Source organism: Glossina fuscipes, unplaced genomic scaffold, assembly GCF_014805625.2.
Source record: "Glossina fuscipes isolate IAEA_lab_2018 unplaced genomic scaffold, Yale_Gfus_2 90, whole genome shotgun sequence".
Lineage (NCBI taxonomy): Eukaryota > Metazoa > Arthropoda > Insecta > Diptera > Glossinidae > Glossina > Glossina fuscipes.
This window is the reverse complement of record NW_023998444.1, coordinates 996,663-1,012,653: the sequence shown is the minus strand read 5'-3', so window position 1 is coordinate 1,012,653 and position 15,991 is coordinate 996,663. Positions and strand designations below refer to the sequence as shown.

At 32.5% G+C, this 15,991-nt stretch overlaps 1 protein-coding gene across 6 annotated transcripts in view; it reads left to right on the top strand.

Annotated features, from left to right (window-relative positions):
* Nucleotides 1–11,297: 11,297 nt before the first annotated feature.
* LOC119638533 overlaps nt 11,298–15,991 on the top strand; it is a 22,564-nt gene continuing 17,870 nt past the window's right edge. For 2 of the 6 annotated variants that reach the window (XR_005247447.1, XM_038035397.1), the window contains exons 1-3: nt 11,303–11,431; nt 12,841–12,973; nt 15,080–15,292. Coding sequence is in view for 3 of the 6 variants with exons in the window: in XM_038035397.1 (XP_037891325.1) it covers nt 12,883–12,973; nt 15,080–15,292 (304 nt within the window). In the remaining 3 variants the exon portion in view is untranslated. Of the gene's footprint in view, nt 11,432–12,840; nt 12,974–15,079; nt 15,293–15,991 lie in introns of all 6 variants that reach the window. The other 4 variants (XM_038035398.1, XR_005247446.1, XR_005247448.1 and 1 more) reach the window with 4 other exon arrangements.

The following is a 15,991-nucleotide window of genomic DNA, read 5'->3' as shown; positions in this document are numbered from 1 at the left end:
TCAGTTTCCATTGTATGAGAGAGAGGAGGTTCAAAAATTGCCATAGCCGATCAAAAGAATGCGGAAATACTACTAAGTAGCTACTTTTGCAGAGAGATTATGAAAATTTCAATTGTTTTCGTTATAACGATTTTTCAGAATAGGGCGTTATATGGGGAGTGATCGAAAAAGTGAACCGATCCGCACTATTTTCAATACCGTTGGTTCTCGGATCAAAACACGTCACTGTACCAAATTTTATTAAATTATCTCAGGAATTGCAACCCGTAGCTTGAACATAAATTTACATGGACATACGGACAGAGAGGCTTACGTCAATTCAGATTACTGTTCTTTCTCGATCGGTATAATAAAGGGTTGGTCTGTCTAAAGTCCTTCTGCGTGTTACATATGTTCGCACTAACTTAATACACTCTGTACCACAAGTGGTGTAGGGTATAAAAAAAAAGTAAATAAAAAAAAAGTAGAAAATTTTATAAAATTTCGTAAATTGCGTTTTAATCGATTCGTATGTCGAGAAAGAAAATCTTAACAATATAAACAAAGATAACCTTTGCAGGTTTTTAACCTCTTTTTATATATATACACATATATACATATATATTAGGATTTGTTGGCGGGCGATTTCTGCCCATGCAAATACCGTGCAGATAGATACCCAGTTAAAAAAAGTAAAAGTAAACAAATTGATTTTTTTTTCTCATTTATTGGCAGCAAACAGTTCGTTAATGCTCACACACACACACACATATATGTATATATATATAATATATATATATATTTATACATTTAAACGACTGATTGTGACATAATACCTAAAAAGACTTTGTTAAAGCATTCAACAAAAATAAATCAGCAGCAATGTTGTGCTACTGTGATGAGTACACGTGTCATTGCCATTCCATCCATCAGTAGCTGATATGTTAAGTTTATCAAATGCTAACAATATCGAGTCAAGTGCTTTTATAAATGGCATTTATTTTCTAAAGTGAGCTGAAAAAGAGAATCAACTTAGATCTGTTTTTCTGTGAATTTATCAATCTACCTCTTTGTCAACTGATTGCTACGACCACGACTTTAAACATTTGCTTACATTCCTTGCTCTTATTTTGCTTATATAAAATTGCAATCTTAGCTAAGCATTTCAGATCTTTGTCGACAATTTGTCGAAATTTTGAAAATTGCATTGAACTGAAAATTTAAAGATTAAGTCGATCCTTAGAGGAGTTTTCCATGAGTATAATATATTAATATTATCAAATGTCTCTCTAGAGAGACTCTAGTCTAACGTGGACTTCTGCTCATGGGTGAGACGTTCAGATGCTTAGTGTTTGGTGGTAGGTGCAGCAGGTATGAAGTCGCACACATTACTTCTCGGAGGTGCATTCCCGTTGTTATAAGGCTATATTAGTGATATGTTAGTGTCTCAGGTACGGTAATGAAATGTTACGAAGGAAAATTCATGCCATTCTTTCGTGTGCAGGCAAGGCGGGGCAAGATTAGTACTCTTACATGCTTTTAAGTCTATTCGGGAACCTCTGCTTATGAATACTTAATTCCACAATAATCTATCCTAGCATTCCTGAGATAACCTAAACGATTTATGCATAAGGTAAGCTTTCCTTGCAACAGCAACGGCAAAGCCTATTTATTTCCCTAACACTTGGTTTTCTCGCGACTTTGGGCAAGTAAAACTAAAGTTTGCTTATTCTGCATATTCATGGGATCTTGGAGCTTTCACGGTTGGAACCCACGACAAAACAGGTTGAGAAATCTACTCTCTATAGCTTTCTAACATCTATAATACCGGAGTTATTTTTTATTGACTTTGAGATCGTACTACGGTATATATCATATCACTACACACACATATGCTACTTGCGGCTACAAGCTAAATTTTGTATATATGCATATGTATATATGTGGTTATTGGAAGAAGTGTGAGAAAAAATAGGGGAGTTGCAGGTCACTTATAGGGGAGTTGCAGGTCACTTATTCTCTGGTGAATAATTACTTATATACATATATATATATATACACGTGTACATAGTACACTCTCATATTTGCATACATATACTATACTTCTAATTATATTCGTTATACAATAAGGGACACACAGCTTATGTCAACAAGGCGCTCTATTGTTCTGTTCTCCAACCTATCTACTATTTCTCTAGTTTTTGTCTTCCCATAGGAGTTGAACTAAAGAAAAAAGGCTTGCTTTCCGATAGATTGTTTTGGTTCGGCCATAGTAATGCCAATGCCGGAAGTCAATGTCTTTGAATACATTTGTTCACGTTATTTTGATCCCATGCTTTTGTCAACTTGTCTCTGTTACTTTTTGGGGCTTGAGGTTTTAACTTAGTGCAACCGCCGTGCTTTAAGTATTTAAATATTAATAATTCATTGCGGCGAATCGAGTAAAGGTGTTTTCCACTAGTGCAAAAAGGCCACTTCTGTCTGTTTAATTTTCTACTCCTCAAATCGCTGTTATAAACTAATATCAAACTTGGAGTTACTCTCTGTTCTTCCCCTTTACCTAAGTGAAGTTCAAATGATAGATTTATAGACTTGTGTTGAAAGGCGTATGGATTCTATTCTATGCCTTTAAAAAGTTTCTCTTTCATTTTTTTTAGTATCTTAGTCCAATTGAGTTCGAAGGTCAGATCAATTCATCGAATTATTCTGCGTTAGTTGGAATACCACAAGCTATTGAGCTGCATTAGAAGCAAACCATCTAAAGTTGAAGTGTAAGAATTTTCAGAAATTCATCTGTGCTGTCAGCCCACAGGTCTCTGACAATATCGTAAAAAGTGCTTTCGTAGGACTGGGAGCTATGTAGGCGAACGGTAGCAGTGATTAAGCGACAAACATATTACCATACGATAGGGAGCTTTTTAGGCAAGCTGTAGTAGCACCTAAGCGATAAATTACGTCTGCCTGTTTATTGAAGCTCAGCACAAAATTCACAATAGCCTTGACCTCCCTCAGTTTGTACCTTAACGGAATTAAGGCATTTTACCTTAGTATTATAAAAAATTTGTTTAAGTCTTTTCCTAAGATGAAAATAGTTTGGGAAAACTGTCGCTTAGTAACCTTCTTTGTCCTTAGGTTTTGTAATAAGCTTTTCAAAGGACTTGCGCTACATAATATGTTAAGTTTTGAACGATTAACATACGGAGGACACTGTTTTATGCTCAAGTTACGAAGCATCAGTTGTCAACCAAAACATTATATACTTGCAGCGCATTCTTGTGTCAAAACAATGTATGCTGATCATGTAATAGCCATTACTATGCTCTTTTGCGAAAATCTTATCAATTTTCCATTGAAACTCAAAACGATATGAACCCATCATTTTAAATTGATTTTGAAATTTTGAGTATTTTCTTAAAAGATCCAAGAGATCATCCAATCGAATGCAATTGCTTTCTTGGGTTCTTATCGTGTGTCTACCAAATGCTTTAACGCTCAACTTGTAAGTATTACATCAGTAATGAAAGAAAAAAAGAAAAAAAAATTCTTTATTTTTGTTTCATAATTTCTAACGAAAGTTCAAGTTTAAATTAAGTAATAATTAATTTAAAAAAAAAAAAAATTAAGAAAATAAAGAAAATATTTTTTGTTTTTTTTTTTTTGCTTGTAACGAGGCTTTCAGTAATAATTTAAAGCATTTGAATATTCCTAAGAAAAGTGATTCATTCCGATATATATTTTATGTGTTTGCTTTTCTTTCGGGTGCTAATGACTATTCCGCTATACATATATGGATGCATTTTATATATATGAGATTGTATGATTTTTATGTTCTCTTCGGTTAAATTAGTTATTCTGCTATAAATAGCAGAAAAATTATTTTCAAAAATTCACAGGTGTTTTGATAGGCTTGTGTTAGATACACTAATGGCCTCAAAATATAATTAAATATAAAGCAAGCGATTGACTATATAGCTTTATAGAGAAAAATTTATATGGTCTTTAAACTTATAAAAAAAAGTCATAAATTTAACACAAAAAAAAAAAACAAAAACAAAAAGGAAAAGGAAAAGGAAAAGGAAAAAAAAGTTTGCTTTTAATAGGTTTCCTACTACTTTTTTTCCCCTTAGGTAAATTAATACAACGCAGTTGTTCATGGTTTATTAATTTCATTTACATATTAAGCGAAGCATTGCATCTAAACAAACATAAATGGATGCCTTAACGCTTTCGCCAACGTATGCAAGAAATGGGTTCGTATATTTAGGCATTAACTGAAAGATGCCAAAAACAATTCGCGGAACAAGTTGAATTGGGGGGGATAGCTGCTAACTGTAATTACCGTTATAGAGTTTCCTCATAAGTCAGGTCTATTTGCTGACCTGTTTGTTCTTCTTCTTCTACCCTGCAGCGTATGTGATATGAGTTTGTGTGGATGTATGTAATACCCCGTTGGACTTGAGATAGACCCCTCCCTTATTATACCGGTCTGGAAAGGTGAGGAACAGAACTTTGGGGTCACTATCGGAACTACGATGGAGCGATTCATATTGAAAGCTTAAAAGACTATCTCTTATGAATTAAGATATTTTGAAAAAGTTAGAACTCGTGCTGAAAATCGTTATTACAATTGCAAGGTATGACTGAAAGGTCAGGCAATCTGCCGCTAATTCGTTTCCATTACTTATAGAGAGGTGATGAAGAAGAATGCATTCGAGATGCTAAGCTTAACAATAAATAGAAAATGTTTTCAATGGTTTTCGATAACAGAGCATGTGAAGAAAGGCTGTAGACAAATTTTGATCACTGTGGGGTTTCCGATGCTGTTTTCGCGTTGGTGAAATTGAAATTATATTTTCTTGCTGTGTTTGACGTTGTAAGCAATTTTTCTTTTGATTGTTTATTTTTTTATACACATCTTTGGTTTTATCATTTCCGCTATTTATAAATCCACGGGTTTACTAATAATATTTTTTTTTTTTTTTTGAACAAAATTTAATAAGAAAATCAAAATTGGTTGCGTTTATATAATTTTAATAAAAATATTGATGTATTTTTAAGGAAATTATTTTTCAAAGAATCATTAAATATTGGATTAGTCATATGTATCGGAATATCACGTTATCGAATTATATAAAAAAAGCTTTAACATGAATATAATTTGTTGCACTTAACTGATAGGCAGCCTTGTACTGAGTTACAACAAGGCAGTCACAGGCAATTTTCTTTTGTTTTTTTTTGTGGTTTTCGTAACTTAAAGTGCAAAGTTAAAAACAAGAAAACACAGTCGCACGTTCATATGACCAGTAATTGCTCGCTAGAATATGACTGATAATCACTCTTTTTTATGGTATTTTCTTAGATAATACATTAAATGAATCGCTCCATTTGTAATAACTAGGAATACTACATGAAACATGAAACATAACATAAACATAATTTCTCGCCAAACCAGTTTGCTTTAAAGTAGAAGAAGAAGGAGCTGTTCTTCCATTTAAATGCGGCACTATTCCTTACTTCCTAGACCACTTAACCGAATGGAAATTTTGTGGAGTGTCTTAAACAATTAGTTTTAGTGGACCTGTATAGTAGCGAAAATTTGAAATTTCTGCCGATGTTATAAGAAGAAGGAGAGAAAACTGAAAAGGTGGAGAAAAAGAACAAGAAAAAGAATCGAACAAAAGAGAAGAGAGAAGGAACGAAAAATAAAAAGCAGAGGAAAACCAAAGAGGAAGAGGAAAAAAAAAAAGAAGAAGAACAGGCGAAAGAAGAAGGGGAAGAAAAAGGGAGGAAAGCAAGAAAAAGAAGAAAAGTAACGAGGAGAAAAAGAAGAAGAAGATTAGAAGAAAGAAGAAAAGGTGAAGAAAGAGCAAGAAAAAGAAGAAGAAACCCAAAGAGGGAGAGGAAAGAAGAAGAGAAGAAAGAGGAAGATGAACAGACGCGAGAGAACGAAGAAGAACAAGAAAAATGAGAATCCTAACGAGGACAAAAAGAAAAACAACAAGGAGATTAGAAGAAAGAAGAAGAGGTGGAGGAAGACCAGTAAAAAAAGTAAATGTCCATAACGGGCAAGAAATTTGATTATTATTTGAATTTTAAATCAATAACTGTTGTTGTCCGTTGATAAATGAAGTTGTCTTTTTATCTCGCGATTTTCGTGTGGAAAAACGCGTCCCAAAATCACCGTAATATACGTTCCCCGTACAAAGGGAAAGACAATAAGCTAAAGTGTATCAGAAATTCTTCGTAAGATCTGGATGAATAGCAACTTTTACTTATGATCAATCAGCAAGAAGGTGCCCCCCACACTGACGTAAATACCGTGAGGTTCACATCGAAAGAAGTATTGACATGGAATACATTAAGCTCATGTTGATGTATACAACATGCAGAGGGGTGTGAGATACCCTCACTTATTATTATACCCTCACTTATATTATACCGTCTTTCTGTCGGCCTGTTTTCATTTTTTGTGTTCAATCTATGCCCACGTTTTGTTGTGCTGATCCTACCTTGTCTGTCCGTCCGTCCGTCTTTTTTTCAACCCATTGAAAATTGTATCGGGTCGGATTACTTTTTCGACTACCCCCCATATGGAGATGTATTTTGAAAGCTCGTTATAGGGATAACAATATTAAACGAAGGAGTATAGGGTATTTAATGCCGGGCCATGACTCGCTATAGTGTTTTGTATTCTTTCTTCTTCTTGTGGTGATATTCTGATCTGCCTATATATACATATATGTATTCGATTTCATAGTTAGGATCTGCATAATCACTAAATTTCAAACACAAGGAATAAAATATGTCACAAAAACTTATTCGAATCAAATACGAGTTCGTGGTAAAAAATGTTTGAGATTTGCTTGCCTTTTATTATTTATTTTTAAGTTTACATGTTTTATTTATTATTATCATTTTTTCTTTCTATTTAACTTTTACCACCACGCACATAAATTCAAATAATTACTACGAAATTAATTGTTAACACACACATGCAGTTAATGATGATGATGAAGTGCATGAGAATGTTCAAGCACATCTCGTTGTTAGCGCACACATAAGTGGTTATATGTATGGATGTTTACAACATTAATTAAAAAGGCAGAAAATGTTTTGTTATTATCTAGTTTCCTCTATTTACATTTTTTCCTCACATATGTATATAATGTATAATGTATATAATATATTTTTTTACATTGTTTGAAGTCTCATAAACTGCTCTCAGTTAGCAAAGCTTGACCATAATGGCCTTATAAAATTTTTCTAATTTTTATAACATCGTTTAATAAATTTTAATGTTTTCCTTCTTTTTTTTTCATAATATCAGAAAAAAAAAAATTGAAATATTTAAATATTTTCAACAGCTTGTGTTTGCTATAAGATTTCAATTCGAAGAAAAAAACAATTATTGTTTCGCAAAGGATTTTTTATAAATATCTTAAAATTTGCTTAAAACAAAAAAAAATTGAAAGCAAAAAAAAGAAGAGGAAGAAGTGAAAATACAAACTAAAATGCAAACAATTTTTTTATAAATGAAAAAACAAAAAACTAAATAAAGAAAAAGAAAATATTATATCAGATCGAATCATCTGAGATTGATGGTTACTTGTTTATTTTTAAACCGTAATGTTATCAAGACGTGTCTTTGAGGCACATTTGAACTTTGGATTTAAAGTTTTTAATTATTTCACAAATATTTATATCTTATGCTACTTGGGATATAAGGATATATTAAGTTTGTGCGGAAGTATGCAACACCAAGAAAGACTTGGGACAGACCTATCTTTTATTGCAACCGTTTGCTTTGTTCCAAAGACGGATGCTATTGAAAATTTATCAGATTGGAGTACTTTTTCGGCTTTTCTCTTTATGACGTCTTATTTTGAAGAGCCGTAGATCGGCCTAGGGTATTTTATGACGCGTCTTGCGCCCTCTGTAGATGATTACAAAATTAACCATTTTCATGAAATGAATATTAGCATACCGCGATGTGACTCATAGTTACATAGTCGGAGAGGAATGCCGCGTCTTGGACAAGAACGATCTAATGGAAGATAGAGTTTGGGATAGGGATGAGTTGAGAAACTGCCCATAACCGCATGGTTACCGAACCAAAACTTCTGTAGAACTTGCATCCACAAATAGTTTTTTTTGTTTCTTTTCAAGGCCTTTCTTATATTATATAATTCGAAATCGAACCTTGTAAAAATATTACAGTGGGACACGGCCCATCATTCAATGCTATATACTACTTCATTCATGTAATATTCATGTAACGATTTTTCAAAACAAAGCCTTATGATGGTCGAAGAACGAAGTCGATCCGAATGGTTTTCAAGAGCTTTCATTAGCCTTGGACCGGACTATCTCGAAGCCTAAAATTCCTTCAAAACATCTCGACCTTTAGTTTGCGACCTTTAGTTTGAGCACAAAAAACAAAACGGACAGATGGAAGGATGGATAGATGAACGGACAAGTTTACATCGATTTAGAAAATGATTCTGAATAGATTGATATAATGAAAGATACAGATGCATACACACGCTCAAACCTAATATACTCTCGCATCACAAGACGCATAGGTCATAAAAATAGATACTTAGAAACCCTCAATTAGCTCCAGCGTCTTCTGCATCCTTTACGAAACCAAACACACAAAATTGATGAATGGCGAGACTCTGACTGCGACCGACTCAGAGCATTGCCATGCAGAAAACTGTGATAAACTTTAGAGAAGATTTTTGAACTTTCGATAATTTTTTTTTTCTTTTATGTCGGCCTTGTATGTTAATCCCCCTTTAATTTCATTAATTTGACATTAAGAGAAAGATTTTATTAGTACAATGTTATCCATAAAGAACTTAGTGGGCGTTAGATAGCTATGTAAGGTTTTGTTGTTATTTCAATTTTTATTGTTCAAGAAAATCAAGATCAAGAAAAAAAGAAGCATTCGAGAGGAGTATAAGGGGTAACACATGAGAATCGATTAACTGCGAATCACAATGAAAATTTTATAAGGGGTTGATTGTACATATATGATAATTAAATATATGAATATATATATGCATGTATGTATGTATGTGGGTGTAAAATGTATATATGTACAGTTCATGCAGAGACACATATGGCTACGTAAGAAAATATAGGTGGGCAAGTAAGTAGGTAGTTAGATGTTTGTTCATCCTGTGCGATATGAGAAATTTTTCAAAAGAGTGAAGAAGCAGAAGAAAAAAAAGAATTATGAAAATATGTGTAGCGAAATACTTGAGAGAAATTTTCGTTAATAGAATTTATTTATCTGTTTATGTATAAAGCAAAAAAAAAAAAAAAAAACATCTTTGTGTAAGCAGCACATAATGCCAATGTATTGCCGCACGAATGCTATTAAGTGATCTTGACCATATATCTGCAGAAAGCTTTTGCTTTTCACGACACCAATACATACGTAACGATGTTAAGCTCTTTTTTTTTGATTGTATTATAATGAAAATGCTTCAGACTTTAATAAAATTGTTAAAACAAAATTTAAAACGTTAGCAGTTTGAAAAAATTCTTCGTTGAGTATAGAACGCTTAAATTATACTTTTTTTTTGGATAGGGAGTAACTGCAATTGAATTTAATAAAAGAAAAAAAAAAAAAAACTAATAACAATAAAAAAAAAATGTAAGATTTTTTATAAAATTAAAAACAAAAAAAAAAAAAACAAATTTCAATATATATAAAAAAAAAAAATTAGAATTAATTTTCCCCTATAAAAACTTTTAAAAATAATTAAATAAAATAAATAATGAAAATTAAAAAGAAAAAAGAGCTAAAGTGAATTAATTATTGCAAATTATTTAATTAAAAAAAATTATATATATAAATAATATAATTATGTAACATTATTAAGTCCTAATGAAGTGAAATATTTGTTTTTTGTTTTTTTTTTTTTATAAAAATGAAAGCAAAAATGTTTTTTTTAATTTTCTTAAATACATATAAACTTTAAAACACTGATAACATTAGTAAGAAAAAGTGACGGTCACGAATAAAATGAAGAGAGAAAAACAAAAAAGACGAATACGAACACTATATAAGCTTAGGAGTAAACCTTGGATGTCCGTCGTAATCGGGCAAAGGGCTGATCGCCGTCATTTTACCTGATCCTAATAAACTTTCGAACCATATTTCTACTAAAAGACCTGAAAATGTATTTGAAATATTGGGGACATCAGTTTACCGTGGCCAATTTTTTAAACTTGACTTGAGCATGTCAGCAACAACAATAACAACAATCATATCTGTTCAGGTTGTAAAGTTTAGTGATCGTGAGAGTTCTAACAATACAGCTATGATGGAACAGATAGATTAAAAGACGGACAGACAAACGTTTGAATTACTATTTATAACCCGAATAAATTTTAAAATCCCAAGCAAGTTAAGAATATCTCGACTTTATAAGTCTTCTAAAGCGTAATTGCAAGAGGAAAAGTGATGGGATAAATGAAAAAATAATAAATAAATAGAAAACAAAAAAAAAAATATATATATATATATGTATAAAAGTTATTTAGAAATTTTTGGATCTTTTCATTTCCCCCCTCCGTCGCAAAACAAAAGTAATCATAATAATAAATTAATAAATAAATATTAATAAATAAGAGGAAAGATAAGTTTTATCTAAACAGAGATCTGAGATATTTGGTGTATAAATTAAAATAGCTGAGGATATATGACACACAGGCATAGACTGACACCTATACTAGTATATACATAATACAAATCAAATAGTGGTGCATAAGCAGCTACAACAACTCAAGGACATTTAAAAATATCATTTGATTTCTAGCTAAAGCTCTAGAGCAGAAAATATTGTACATATCAACAGACAGACACTTTTCATACATCAAAATGCTTTCATGTGTTTTTGTTTGTGTTTGGGTGTGTTTGTGTGTGTATGTGTATGTACATAAGAATTTCTACAATTGTGTATACTTGCACTTCGTAGAGTGCATGATTTATAATTTTCTAGTTTCCTTTTCATTGCTCTCATGGTTAAATATTCATCTACAACAAGAATGATATATATATATATATATATATATATATATGTATAAATATATACACCTGCGAGAGAAAAGCAAATTTCTTTAATAACTATTAGTAACCAGAAAAAAACTTTTTTTTTCGTTTTTTTTGGCATATTTACGATTGCACACACACTTGTGGACATATATTTGAACATACACACACACACACACGCATGGGTATATATGTGTGTTATATAGTCACAGATATATTGCGTCAGTTAGTTATTTAGTTGCTCGGTGATCGCATTAATTCCTTTATTATTTCATTTTGGTCGAGTACGCACTCCGTTCACAAACAATACCGTCCGACTGAGAAGACAACGCACTGCTGTCATTGTGATCGTTGTCGTTCTCGCTGTCGCTGTCATACAACAACAATGTATAAACTTATTTTCTATTTTTAATCTATTCGATGATCTTGTGGCGTCTTGCGTTGACTGTTGATTTTTTATTTTTTTCTTTCCTTTAGTTATTTTTTAGAAGAAATTCAAAAAAAATAAAGCGAAATTGAAAATTCTATTTCAAAATATAATAAAAAAAAAAGACACTTTTGAAAATTGGAACACGGCAAGTGATCTTTGTAACGCACGTATGGAATTTGTGTAAAAAACAAAAATTATTTAAGAAATTTTATTTTGATAAAAATTTTTTGTTTTTAAAGAGATTATAAAAGGAAAACAGAAAATCGGAAATCTAATCAATTATAAATGATTTGAAATAAAACAACTTAGTAAAGAAAATATTTCGTTTTGAGGTCAACAGCAGACAAAATGGATAGACGTATGGAGGGACGGAGCACTTAAGTCGACCAAGATATTTGCAAGCGCAGATTAGATGAGTGGATGAACGGTTGGGTGATTGACTAGCATAGAAACGGAAACGAAATTTATGTTATTACAAGTGACGGACGGACGGACGGAGGATGTATGAAAGATGAACAGATCGATGCAACGTGGTACATAGGATCAGCCAAGGAGGGCGGAGGAATACATGATTGAATGAATCGACGGGGTGGACTTCGAAATGAGTGGACGCGTATATCAAACGGCAGGATAGGTTCGCAAACGAAACAGTTGCCAGGAGAAATGGATAAATGGTAGTGAGGATATTAACGGTGAAGTCAAGGACGAGCGGCGGGTAAACAATGCACCGTTGAAGTTAAACAATGGATTAGAAATATTGTAAGTTAGGAACAAAAATGAATGGTCAGCTGCATCACTAACAAGATGGACTTGTAGATGGAACAGAGATTAATGATACGATTGAATAAAAAAAAAGAGATAGGACAAGAGGGTCAGCCACAGAGCTAATCGAAAAGACCAGTAGGACGAACGTTGATTTAAATGAAAAGCGGGACAGGCGGGTCGGACATCAGCGAAAGGACGATGGAGAGCTCGGGTAGATGAAACAAAGGTAGGACAGGCGGATCGGATTAGCAATTAAACAAAAGAACAACAGCGTGCGCAGTCAGTTCAAAGATAGTTGGGACAGACACATCGAACGAGTCTATGAATATTTCAAACAACATATAGATAAGCATATTACATTTCCAACCAATAAACCAATACCAAGACTGTAAAACTTATTAAAATATGAAAAAGTTCTTTGATTCTTGAAGTGAACCTATTCACTGCAAGTCTCTTCATACTTTATAATTGTAATTATCAATAGCTTAGAATTATAAGTCGAACGCAGAACAACGCGGGGCGCTTGGCGCCATTTTGTCTATTATTAGTTCCTGATCATTTCAAGTTTATATTTTATTGATTTGTTTTTATATCTTTTTAGCGAACGAGTCCTTTGAAACGAACCAAAAACAAATCGATCAAAATGTTCAAAAGCCATTTGGAAATGATTGGTCGTAATGAGACGCCCAGCAAGAAAGCCAAATTTTGGACCTCTTACATCAGATCTTTAAAAGGTAAGCTCATTATCTAACTGTCCTATTATAGCTTGACTTTTCTTACAGGCCATAAATGGCTAAGAAGTTTTAAATAAGAAATTTGAAAAGTTTGTATGTTCCAAAGAAAATGAAATTAGTATAGATTCGGGTCTTTGAAATCTTTCCATAACATTGGTTTCCATTGGTTTTTAAATAGAAATTGGTATCGGCCTCAGGGTAACGCGAATAATTTTTATATCGATCCGTTTGAAACGCTATTGAATAACATTTTTATAAAGTAGCGAAATATTTTCGATCAGCATGTGTCCTTAAGGCAACACAGCCTGAGATTGACATTAACGTATCCATTTAAACTGCCGTTTAACTAACTCTGCATTGTTTTCAAGGCGTGTTTTCGTAGAAAAATTAATCGATTTGGGGTAAAGAACAAAGTTTTCATACATTAGGTCAGCATGAAACCCTGAATGGACATAGCCATCCATCCAACTCGCTATCTAGTGCGACTATGCACCAAAAATATTTGGCATTATCATGTGGTTTTATAACGGTTAATACAAATATCCATCGGTCCGTGTATTACTGCAATGGTTACTGTCCCACTTATTGAATTAGAAAAACGAAACATGTTTCATTTCATTTGATGAATTTTAATTTGATTCTCGAAAATTAATTTTGACAATATTCTTGATCCGCCAGCAAACAGTCCTTCAATATTTAAAATACCGAAGCATTTTCAACGTTAAACAAAAGGAAAAACTTTAAAAATTTCGTAAGGCAAGCAGCTTTTAAAGTATTTCATAGAAAAGGACTAAAAGCGGTCAATTTTTTTTTTGTATTTTGTTATGACCAATGACTAATCGCGTAACGCGGTAACGGTCAAAAGTAAGTCAGAGGCCAGTTAGTAAGAAGTCGAAAAATAAGGAGATAGTGCCCACACCTCAATGGATTACTAAGCGCTCACTATAGCTACGACCTAAATGGACTCTACCGCACCGAGATTTGAACCCTCGAACACCGACCGGATAGTCGCCATTCTTATCTCCTCGGCTACTCGTGCTGCTCACTGGCATCGTTCTAGCAAAAATGGTCAAATCATATTTGCCACAAATGGTGGATATGGAAGACTTACTTCAAGGCTTCTATGCATAAGAGCCTTTTCTTTTACATATATTTACCCATTTCAGAGGTTTAAGGCGCTTTTGACAAGCCAACGGCGTTATTATATATAATTAACTCTGAAATCATTTTAAATTTCTTGATAATTGAAATAATTTTTATTGAAATTTACAGATAAAATCTTTGCTTGATACATTAGTTAGATATTTCAACGAAAACAATTTTTTTTTTTTTATTTATTTATTTATTTATTTATATTTCTTTTTCGCTATTTGATCTCTATTGCCAAACATAATGAATCTAGTGTCTGGTTGGCAATCGGCCAAAGAAAAAACACAGAAACGCATGTCTACTTAAATTCCAAAATTTCACTGATGCTCAACCGTTAGCATAATTAAGTCTCATTTTTTGTTATCTGTTTTTAGCTTTGGTTAGCCCGATCAGTTTGTCTTTTTTCGCTCTTGCCCTGTTTTTTTTGTTTTTTTTATTTTGCTTGGTTTAGAAAAAGAAAGCGGAAAATGGCGCATTGGCTTTTTACAAAATATGTAAACTTTTGCTAAATAATTTAATGATAAATAAAACAAGAGAAAACACTATAATGAGCCATAGCCACGCTACAGTTCATATAACAACTATTCAATATATAAGGCTTTTTAAAGCCGATGGTTCAATCCGAACGATTTTCAATAGCATACTTTCTTAGATCAAAGCAGGTCGATGTAGCAAATTTCATCAAAATATCTCATACGAAACCAAGACGAAAAGACAGACGAAATGACGAACGGACGGACACACGTACAACAAGCTCCTAAAAGAAGAGAAAATAATTCTGAAAGCGATTTGGAATCGATCGGTGTAATAAAAAATGGGTCTATCTGAAGTCCTTCGAATATCCTCTAGCACCATTAGCGCTGTAGGATACCAAAAACGAAAAAACCATTAATAGGATGTACATTTTAAGCAAAATTATTTAATGTATCGTTTATCACTTTTCTTCTTTTCTTCAAGGATCTGAGGATATCCGTGCCCATGAGACTCCAAGACTTGGACGCCCCTATAGCTCATACTTAGATGCCCCTGCCACATACAGGAGCATCTTTGATGAGCCTGTCACTGCTCAAGATCGCGTCCTCTCTCATGGTTACAGATATTTACCAGTCAGCAGAGATACTTATGGCTATTCACCACGTGCCATCTACGATCATCACTATAGCAGAACAAGTAAGCGATTATCTATTGCATGCATACTTAATAATAAATCCTTAATATCCTATTTAAAAATACATAATGCTTTTAAGCTTTTGCAGCTTTTTCAAAAGTTTCTTTTATGTCTTTTAATTTCTTTCAAACATAATCAATACGTAAATGTTTACATTTTTACAGCATATATATAATTTGGATATATGGAAACGATCTTATATGTATAACTCAGTTTATTTTAAAAATATTTATTAAGTGTTTTTTTTTTTTTCTTTTGTGTTTTTTTTAACGCGTTTTTTTTTATTTGCTTTAAATTACGCAAACAATCTCAGAGGTGACGTCAATCATTTGTTTAGTTTGAAAAAATTCTTTTCGCAAAAATTTTCTTTATATATGAATAATGATAATAAAGAAAGAAATTTTCACGAGATCATTGCTAAAAGCTTTTGCTTTCTTACTTCACTTCTTTCTTTCTCTCTCTCTCTCTCTCTCTCTCTCTCTTGCTTCTTTTCTCTCTTCATAAAATTTCGCATACGAACCAACTACAACGAATTTTCAGTTTAATGTTTCCTTTTTCTTGTCTCCCCTTTGAATTTGGTTTAAATGCTATCAAATTATTTAATACTCGTTGTGGGCGTGAGAAGCTTTCAAGGTTTCGTTACTTTATGCACATAATCACAAAAAAAAAAAAAAAAAAAAAAACCAATGAGAAAATGTGTT